Source organism: Hippoglossus hippoglossus, chromosome 4 (assembly GCF_009819705.1).
Source record: "Hippoglossus hippoglossus isolate fHipHip1 chromosome 4, fHipHip1.pri, whole genome shotgun sequence".
Classification (NCBI taxonomy): Eukaryota; Metazoa; Chordata; class Actinopteri; order Pleuronectiformes; family Pleuronectidae; genus Hippoglossus; species Hippoglossus hippoglossus.
This window is the reverse complement of record NC_047154.1, coordinates 27,335,993-27,345,992: the sequence shown is the minus strand read 5'-3', so window position 1 is coordinate 27,345,992 and position 10,000 is coordinate 27,335,993. Positions and strand designations below refer to the sequence as shown.

The 10,000-nt window shown below is 48.3% G+C and overlaps 1 protein-coding gene across 6 annotated transcripts in view; it reads left to right on the top strand.

Moving 5' to 3' along the window:
• pde4dip (phosphodiesterase 4D interacting protein) overlaps nt 1-10,000 on the top strand; it is a 66,659-nt gene that overhangs the window by 56,332 nt on the left and 327 nt on the right. For 3 of the 6 annotated variants that reach the window (XM_034582920.1, XM_034582915.1, XM_034582914.1), the window contains 15 exons: nt 611-876; nt 1,151-1,300; nt 1,452-1,652; nt 2,252-2,521; nt 2,827-2,958; nt 3,696-3,993; nt 5,287-5,411; nt 5,587-5,688; nt 6,187-6,291; nt 6,387-6,580; nt 6,653-6,784; nt 7,211-7,349; nt 7,617-7,663; nt 7,796-7,922; nt 8,492-10,000. The exon at nt 8,492-10,000 is cut by the window's right edge and continues 327 nt beyond it. In XM_034582920.1, coding sequence (XP_034438811.1) covers nt 611-876; nt 1,151-1,300; nt 1,452-1,652; nt 2,252-2,521; nt 2,827-2,958; nt 3,696-3,993; nt 5,287-5,411; nt 5,587-5,688; nt 6,187-6,291; nt 6,387-6,580; nt 6,653-6,784; nt 7,211-7,349; nt 7,617-7,663; nt 7,796-7,922; nt 8,492-8,643 — 2,440 coding nt within the window. In that variant the 3' untranslated portion in view covers nt 8,644-10,000. The remainder of the gene's footprint in view (nt 1-610; nt 877-1,150; nt 1,301-1,451; nt 1,653-2,251; nt 2,522-2,826; nt 2,959-3,695; nt 3,994-5,286; nt 5,412-5,586; nt 5,689-6,186; nt 6,292-6,386; nt 6,581-6,652; nt 6,785-7,210; nt 7,350-7,616; nt 7,664-7,795; nt 7,923-8,491) is intronic. The other 3 variants (XM_034582916.1, XM_034582917.1, XM_034582918.1) reach the window with 3 other exon arrangements.

Below are 10,000 nucleotides of genomic sequence, written 5' to 3'. Positions count from 1 at the left end.
CAGCTGATCTGTCCTTCTGTCTCTGTCCTTCTGTCTCTGTCCTTCTGTCTCTGTCCTTCTGTCTCTGTCCTTCAGTCTCTGTCCTTCTGTCTCTGTCCTTCTGTCTCTGTCCTTCTGTCTCAGTCCTTCTGTCTCTGTCCGTCTGTCATGGTGAAATGAAAATAATCAAATTATCACAATGATCTGGGGATGATTTTGACCTGAGGTTTGACCACTGCTGTAGTTTACCTGAGAAGACATGTTCAACTCAGTCCACAGACTGAGGACACGCCCCCTCGTCCCCACTGACTGATACAGAGGTCGTCTGTTTATTGCACATCCCTGGGAAACTAAGAATAAACAAGCTAAGTGTGAAGCCCATGAGATGAATGTTCCACAGACAGACAGACGTGGACATAGAAGGTAGATGGACCTTGTAGTTGCAGAGATGAACTCTAGTCATTAGGAAACTTTTCAAGCCGGGCCTGAGAAAAGATTCTCTTACGAGCTGGAACGAGGGTTTTTACTTCCTCTGCCCAGATGTTTGCTGAAGATTCAAGAGATTGAAATAAAGTAAATAGACTTTACTACACTTATTAATTGTATATATGTGTGTGTGTGTGTGTTACAGACTCAGTAAGGAGCTGCAGCAGAAAGATAAAATCATCGAGTCTCTTCGCTCCAAACTGAACCAGCATCATCATCATCATCATCACTCTCACCGCTCTGACACGCCCGGCAGCAGCCACGCCCTCTCCGACGCCTCCGACCAATCCGACCGCATCTCCTACGTGTCTGATGAGCATGGATCCACAAACGAGGACCTGGATCTCTGCTCTGACGTGGACGCTGCCAGTGAGCTCGGTCAGGAGGACACGTCCACCCGAGTCGTCACAGGTGAGAGTCTGTCCCTTGTGTTTGTTCTACATGAGGAGAGGAATCAACACGTGTCATAACTGACACATTAACATTCACACACAAACAAACGCTGATGAAAACATAACTTACTTGGCGCAGGTAACAAATCTACTTATCATCACTTTAAATCCACTTCCTGACTTTAGTCACGTGACGTCCCTGTTCGTCAGTGTCACACACACTCTGTCTCTGTGTCCACGGTCCGTCCCCTCCGTCGTGTCCTCAGGTGACATCAGACTCTTTTCGTTTCCAGATCGCCACTCTCACAGTAGCACCATGTCCCGCCATCCGTCTGTCCCTCCATCCATCGCCTCATCCCACAGAACCCAGTCCTGCCTCAGCTGTCCCAGCATGCATTGCCCCAGCTCGCCACACAGAGCTGCAGACATGCAGAGTCAGACAGGTAGGGTGAGGTTACATCATCTTCATGTTGTTTCACCTTGTTCCTCCGACCGGCTGCTTCCTGCAGGTCTTCTTCTTCTACTGTCTCTGTCTTTCTCCTCCTTTAATTTGTCCTTTCATTCCATCTCTCTCTCACACTTCCACTCCTCCAGCTCCAGCTTCAGTCTTCACCTCCGCCCCACTGTTTCCTCCCCCCGTTTCCTCCGCACCCTTACCTGTTCCTCCTCACCCCTCCACCCTGCAACCCCGTTTCCACGGCGGCAGCGGCGGCGGCGGGGGGGAAGCGGGGTTCACGCTGGCTGAGGTGCACCAGGAGCTGCAGATGTTACAGAGGCAGCTGGGAGCCAGTGAGAGTGCGTCGCTCGGCCTGTAAATGCATGAGTGTGTGTGTGTGTGTGTGTGTGTGTGTGTGTGTGTGTGTGTGTGTGTGTGTGTGTGTGTGTCTGCATTAACAAACATACGGTTCTACACTTAGTGATTCTGTCAGACTGAGAATTTCAATAACACAGAAGTTTCTGAGGATGAGGAGCCGCTGAGTTTATACGTCACGTCCTGCTGCTGCTCTACAAGCTCCGCCCCTGGAGAGAGTCTGACCCGGACAATCTGCTGCTGCTTCACAGGACAAACACTAACTGCACCAAATGTGTTGAAATGATCCACTTCTCTTTTCTGTCCCTCCTCTTCCTCTTCATCCGTCTGTTCTTTCTCTCATTAAATGACTTCATGTGTAATGAAGCCGGGGGGTTCGGCTGCAGAGGGATTTACTCTCTAAACTAGAAACCAAGACAGATTTATTCTGATTAACAGAGGGAGAGAAATCCGTCCCTGTCCCTGTCCGTCTCACTAACATTTCATCACTTCTAAACCGAGTCTGCTGGATTTATCCCTTTCAGGTTTTTCTCATGTGTTTTTCATTTCATTTATTCTTTTGTCCCCCCCCCCCCCTCTGTAGGATTTTCCACCCCTCAGTCCAAACCTCTCCAGGGTTTCCCGTTCACCCACCAGCAGTCGGACCCCTCTGGCTTCCTGCCGCTCTCGCTCCGTGGCTACCAGCCGTCTCCTTTCAGCAGCAGCCTGGACGCCAGCTTAGCAATGAAAGCCGGGGCCAGTCTGCTGGAGAGCAGTGCATTGTGGGATACGACCTACAGTACCCGACCGGCGAGACTCGGAGCCGACCTGTCGTCAGGATCCTCCGGTTACCAGTCGGGCACCAGCCACACAGGTGAGAGCTTCTCAACTGTCACTGAGCGGAGAGCGAAACTTTGACTTTGGAGGTTTTAGCAGATGTTTCGAATGCATGAAATTAAATAAAATCTGGTTTATTATGATGAATCAACAATAAAAGTGGTTTGGACACAAACTTGAGTGTAGATGGTTAAAATAGAGTCAAATAAGGAGAAAGAGTTTTCTCTGTGAAGCACGAGGACGTCATCATGTCTGATCTGCAGTGAACCAGCAGGTTGTTCTTCACTAACGCTCTGTGGTGATTGTGTGTGTGTGTGTCTGTGTGTGTGGTTGTGTCTTCAGGCTCGGAGCTGATGAAGGAGCACCTGAGAGAAGTGAGGAGTCTGAGGCAGAGACTGGAGGATTCCATCCACACCAACGACCGCCTCCGCCAGCAGCTGGAGGACCGACTGGCCCGCGCCTCCACGGAGAAAGGTACCGACCACAGGCTGTGTGTGAAGAGGAGACGACTCGCTGCAGACACACAACACGCAGAACATCACAGGAGACGACTCGCTGCAGACACACAACACGCAGAACATCACAGGAGACGATTCACTGCAGACACACAACCACAACACGCAGAACATCACAGGAGACGATTCACTGCAGGCACACAACCACAACACGCAGAACATCACAGGAGACGATTCACTGCAGACACACAACCACAACACGCAGAACATCACAGGAGACGACTCACTGCAGACACACAACCACAACACGCAGAACATCACAGGAGACGATTCACTGCAGACACACAACCACAACACGCAGAACATCACAGGAGACGACTCGCTGCAGACACACAACCACAACACGCAGAACATCACAGGAGACGATTCACTGCAGACACACAACCACAACACGCAGAACATCACAGGAGACGACTCACTGCAGACACACAACCACAACACGCAGAACATCACACGTTCATCACATTGGATTCATTCATGCACAAGACAAAAAACATCCTTCAAACATTTGTCAGCTGTCAGTCGTTCAGATTCATAAATCACATTCAATCAGGAGAAATAATCCTCCTCTTAATCCTTGTCCTCTTCTTGTCCTATTCTTTGTCCTCCTCCTCTTCTTATCGTCATTGTCCTCCTCCTCTTCCTCTCACTCCTCCTTGTTCTCGTCCTCCTCCCCCTCCTCTTCCTCCTCTTCAGGTGCCCCTACCAACATCTACATCCAGGGTCTGGACTCGGTCGGTCAGCTCTCCTCTGAGATCAGACTTCTGAAGGAGGAGAACGTCAGTCTGCAGAACCAGCTGAAGCAGAACACTGCAGAAGTAGATCAGCTGAGGGAGGCGTCGCTCCTGGACAGGGCCAAACTGAAGGAGGCGGAGCTGGCCATGGATAAGTGGGTGGAGCAAAGCAGGAAGTTGCAAGCTGAAGTGGAAGCTCACGACCGAGAAAACACACAACTGAGAGAGGAGAGAGAGAGGAGACAGGAAACCATCAACAGGTGTGTGAGAGAGAGAGAGAGAGAGAGAGGAGACAGGAAACCATCAACAGGTGTGAGAGAGAGAGAGAGAGAGGAGACAGGAAACCATCAACAGGTGTGTGTGAGAGAGAGAGAGAAAGAGGAGACAGGAAACCATCAACAGGTGTGTGTGAGAGAGAGAGAGAGAGAGAGGGAGAGAGAGAGAGAGAGGAGAGAGCGAGACAGGAAACCATCAACAGGTGTGAGAGAGAGAGAGAGAGAGAGAGAGAGAGACAGAGAGAGAGAGAGAGACAGGAAACCATCAACAGGTGTGTGAGAGAGAGAGAGAGAGAGAGAGAGAGGAGACAGGAAACCATCAACAGGTGTGTGAGAGAGAGAGAGTGAGAGAGAGAGAGAGAGAGAGAGAGAGAGAGAGAGGAGACAGGAAACCATCAACAGGTGTGTGAGAGAGAGAGAGAGACAGAGAGAGAGAGACAGAGAGAGAGAGAGGAGACAGGAAACCATCAACAGGTGTGTGTGAGAGAGAGAGAGAGAGAGGAGACAGGAAACCATCAACAGGTGTGTGAGAGAGAGAGAGTGAGAGAGAGAGAGAGAGAGAGAGAGGAGACAGGAAACCATCAACAGGTGTGTGAGAGAGAGAGAGTGAGAGAGAGAGAGAGACAGAGAGAGAGAGACAGAGAGAGAGAGAGGAGACAGGAAACCATCAACAGGTGTGTGTGAGAGAGAGAGAGAGAGAGGAGACAGGAAACCATCAACAGGTGTGAGAGAGAGAGAGAGAGAGAGAGAGAGAGACAGAGAGAGAGAGAGGAGACAGGAAACCATCAACAGGTGTGTGTGAGAGAGAGAGAGAGAGAGGAGACAGGAAACCATCAACAGGTGTGTGAGAGAGAGAGAGAGAGAGAGTGTGTGTGTGTCCTTCACCTGGCCTCAGTGATGTCCTCATGATGCTGTGTGTGTGTGTGTTGTCTCCTGGCCTCAGTGATGTCCTCATGATGCTGTGTGTGTGTGTGTGTTGTCTCCTGGCCTCAGTGATGTCCTCATGATGCTGTGTGTGTGTGTGTGTTGTCTCCTGGCCTCAGTGATGTCCTCATGATGCTGTGTGTGTGTGTGTTGTCCCCTGGCCTCAGTGATGTCCTCATGATGCTGTGTGTGTGTGTGTTGTCTCCTGGCCTCAGTGATGTCCTCATGATGCTGTGTGTGTGTGTGTGTTGTCTCCTGGCCTCAGTGATGTCCTCATGATGCTGTGTGTGTGTGTGTGTGTGTGTTGTCTCCTGGCCTCAGTGATGTCCTCATGATGCTGTGTGTGTGTGACAGGCTCCAGCAGAAGGTGGACGTCCTCCAGCAGCAGCTGAGTGACAGTCACAGTCTGGTCCAGACTCTGCAGAGCGAGCTGCAGGTGCGTCGCAGAGGGGGCGGAGTCACCACCAACACACACTCAGGTAAATGAACATCTGTAAACATCTGTTTCTGTAGAGACATCTGGAGTCACGGCTGAGTTCAGGGTCACAAACATTAGAACATCTGAATCGATGGTACATGTTGAAATAGTCATTTCTTCTGTCTTTGAGCAGAAACCTCTGATGGTGCTGATGACCTGTTTGTGTTTCTCCACAGGTCAGGTCGGCGACAGCCTCACCTTTGACCCCAGGGAGCTGCACGTTCAGCTGGAGCAGCAGCTGAGTGGACAACCTGGAGCCCGGAGGCTGCTCTTCAGTGGTGAGCACGTCCGAACATGAAAATATCACATGAGCCAAACTGTAGAGGTCGTCAGTCGACCGGGACACGTTCAAGTTCACGTCCGTCAACACACGGAGTTGGTTTGTCCAGGTCACAATCTGTCCTCAGTCCATTTGTGCTGCTTTTACACCTGAGCTGTCACGTGGTCAAACTTCTTGATTGTAATCTGATTACCTCAAATATATTTGAAATTCTGGTGTAAATGGGGAATCAAATGCATCCTGGGTACTTTTCCAGACATTTTACTAGAGCCCTGCAGGACAAGATCCAGAAAATGTCCAGAGACACTGACTCGGACATTTATTTTCACATTCAGAACCTCCAGAACATTTCAGGAACATGTCTGAAACATGTCTGGAACATGTCAGGAACATGTCAGGAACATTTCAGGAACATGTCAGGAACATGTCCAGACTTCAGTGCAGGTCTGATAACAGCTCCACTGAGCTCAGTTCTGATGAAGATCTTTGTCCACAGACAATGTTCCGTCTCCTCCTGTGAGAGACACTGGACTCGTCGGCCCGTCCTCTCCTCTTCATGCTGGACAGAAACGTGCAGAAAACACTGGAGCTGTAGATCCTGGTGAGAAATGAACCTCATTCTAAAGTTTTCTCTTCTTAACAAACCAGCTCATTCAGCTCCAGAAGTATGTTACATGTGCGTGACTCTCCCTCCAGCTGCCTCGACCCTGACGTCCCAGACACCAGACGGCTCCTTCTCCAGTCGTCATGGCCGCCATGCCGTCGGCCACATTGATGACTTCAAGGCTCTGCAGCAGCAGATCCTGGACGGCGGCACGCTGCTCCGCAAGATGGATGCCACCCTTCGGTCCCTGGTCGTTCCAGCCCTGCAGGACTTCAGCCCTCGTCAGGTGAGACCGGTCAGATGAGTCTGCAGATTCAAAGCGTCAGCTGACGTTTAACGAGCGTCCTCTGTTTCACAGCCTCCAGACTCGGGTTCGGTGAGGAAGCTGCTGTCGGACACTAAAACCCTGCGACAGGTCCTGGAGGAGGCCGACGCTCTGCTGCACATGTTCTGGAGGGCGGCTCTGCCAAAGTCTGAGGAAACCAAACAGGTCGGCAACAAACTGAGTCTGATGTAATGGAACAAGGAAAAGAAGTGAAGCTGCAGCAGCAGATCTGAAATCACGACTTCTTTATGTCGTAACAGCTTTTGTTGATATTTTTAATCGGCAAAACATAGTAACTGGAAGTAGAGACTGAAAAGTTCGTCTGAAGGACTGAGTCTAAAACCTGTTTAAAAAGCTGCTTTGAGCCACTGTGTTTTTATTTTTCTGATTACACTGTGACTGTGTGTGAACGTGTGTGAACGTGTGTGACTGTGTGTGACTGTCTGTTAATGTGTGTGACTGTGTGTGAACGTGTGTGACTGTGTGTGACTGTGTGTGGCTGTGTGTGACTGTGTGTGACTGTGTGTAAATGTGTGTGAACGTGTGTTTCTGTGTGTGACTGTGTGTGACTGTGTCTTAATGTGTTTCCAGGATCAGTCTCTGAAAGACGAGGTGGTTTCTCTCCGTCTGAAGCTCTCGGAACAAGAGCAGGCTCTCAAGGGCGCCATGGAGAGAGTGAAGAGCTCCAGCCGCACCAAAGACAACATGGAGCAGCTCATAATCAGCCAAAGTGAGTTTTATAAATCCATCAGCGCACGTTTAAAGGAGACGAACACCTCGTCACTCCCTTACTTCTGCACCATGACCCACGTTTACATCTCTTAAAGGGTCACTGAAGTACAATGAAGATATTTAGAATTCTCCTGTATTTTCCTGCACATCTGAAAGATTCAGTTTAACTGATGTACGTGTAAATGATGACTCACTGTGTGTGTGTGTGTGTGTGTGTGTGTGTGTGTGTGTGTGTGTGTGTGCGTGTGCGTGTGCGTGTCGACAGTGTCCAGAACACGGGATGTTTTGAGGAAAGCCAAGACGAACTTACAGGTGAGTTCACAGCTTCTCTCTGTTTTAACTGTTTTTCATCACAAGCTTTAGTTCTTTAAAAACTGAAGATGATGATGAAGATGATGAAGATCTCACTGTAACTCCCTCTCTCCTCCTGCTGAGTCTCCTCAGGAGAACCAGCTCAGGATTTCCTCTCTTCGCCAAATTTCTTCCTCCATTCCTCCTCCTTCCTCCTCTTCCTCCCTTTATTCCTCCTCCTCCTCCTCCTCCTCTTCCTCACGCCCCTGGCCTGTTAAAGGTACGGCCCTCTGGCTCTGCTGTGTTCTGTGCCGTGTTCCATTAACATGAATATGATGAATAACACAAATATGTTTTAAACTAATCTGAGATAATGACAGAAGCTGTTTTCAGACCTGAGTTTGTATTTGAGATGAGAAGAACTCAGCCGGAGTTTGTTCTTCACAAGAATCTCCATGAACACATTGTACATGTGAATATAAAGAGTCTGTGACGAGGGACAGGAAGCTTCTGGTTCCAGAGCAGCTGGGATGTTTTCTTTCCTCTGGAACGTTTCAGGATCAGACTCCAGGTCTGAAAACAGCTTCATTCAGTTCAGGATAATGAGCAGAATAAAAATGAACCTGTCCACATCTGCCCGTTTGGACACAAGCAGCTTGTTCCTCCACACGTCTGCTAACAAACCACTGTCCTCTGCTTTTCTGGTGTGGGCACATCCCCTGTCTTGTTTCTCATGATGAACAACCTGGAGTGGAGTGAAGTTTGTAACGTTTGAGTGAATTATTTCAGTTTTAAGATAATTAAAAAACTCGCGATGAAAATGTGAATAAATTCTCTTTTGTCTTTCAGGTGAAAACACACGATGCTTCTGGGAGCTCGCCCTCCCTCCTGGTCGCAGCGTCATGATGAAGTCTCAAGCTTCCTCCTCTTCCTCCTCTTCCTCCTCTGTGGTCCTGGGACCTGCCCCCCACCAGCGCCCCCTGCAGGCAGCCTTACTGTAGTGCACCAGCCCAGAGTTCCTTCCTGTTCACACAGAAGATTCTGTCTCTTAGTGACTGGGGAACATTTCAGTTGCGTGATGTACGACATGTTGATGTTTGTTTGGTTTCTGACGACAGTTTCTGAATGTGAATGATCGTCACAGTTTTATTATGGGTTTTACTAGTTGAGGACAAAGTCGACTGAAGTGTTTGAGTTCTGATCTGGACTCGTGTCTAGTCCTCGTGCGTTTGCTCTTATGTGGGAAACATTGTCAGGAACTTGAAGTTAAAAAAACATCATTAGAAATAAAAAATCTAGTTTTTCCAAACCCGAAGCTTCCGATCAGAATCCGAACAAACTCCACCTGACGGCAGCAGCAGGTCGAGAAACAACCAAACTGCAAAGTGCTTCCTCTCAGCTTCTGGTGAAGCTTGTGTTTGATGTAGAACCGTGCACGTGCACGTGCTGTGAGCAGCTTGTGGAAACTAAGCCATACTTTGTTATTCTTTTGTCCTCATCATACTGAGAATGTCATCGAATGGCCAAACTACTGATATAAGGAAAAGTGACACAGAGTATCCTGCAGACATTTAGTTTTTTTGCTTTTACTGTCAAATAAAACAAAGGTAAGACTTTATTTCTCGTTATCCTCAAACTCGAGAGAATCACTGTTGAGTATTGAGTCTGTTCTCTGAAGATATATTTAAAAAAAGGGTCCAACCCAGTTGTTCCTGCAGACACGGAGCTGCAGGTGAGAGAAGTGTCTGACGAGCAGCGTCTTTAATAACCAGTGTAAATAATAACGCACGTGTGCAGACTCAGCAGTTTGTACGATGCCTTCAGGGACCTGTCGGACAATCAGTAATACACGGAGAGAAACTAATCTTTAGGGCACGGTCCAAAAAACATGATATGGCTTTTTTCCTAAATGGACCATGCTGTTATCCCTTTTTATTTTATCAGCCTTTAGGAGTTTTAATTTTTGCTAAATTTGTGAATATTTTTTTAGATGACAATCACTTCCAAATAAATCTTGAAGTTTGTTAATATTCTTTCTTCCGAACTTGTGCGGGACGCTGACGCTCACTGTGCAACTGAACTTCTCTGAAATTGGGTATTTGACCCTTTTTCTAAAACGTTTATTTTAATTTTTTATTTTCTTATTTGATTTCTCTGTAGATGAACTGACCGGTTTCTTTTTGTGCATGAACTGTGGCTTGACCGCCCTCCAATACTTTTACTGAAATATGCAATTTCTGGGTTTCTGTGCAATACTAGCCTCTGTGTTTGCTTTTTGTTGCTGTATTACTTCTGGGTTTTAAAGTGCCATGTCGTCTGTTTCCAGCTGAACTGATTCAAACAGACGTTCAGATCAAT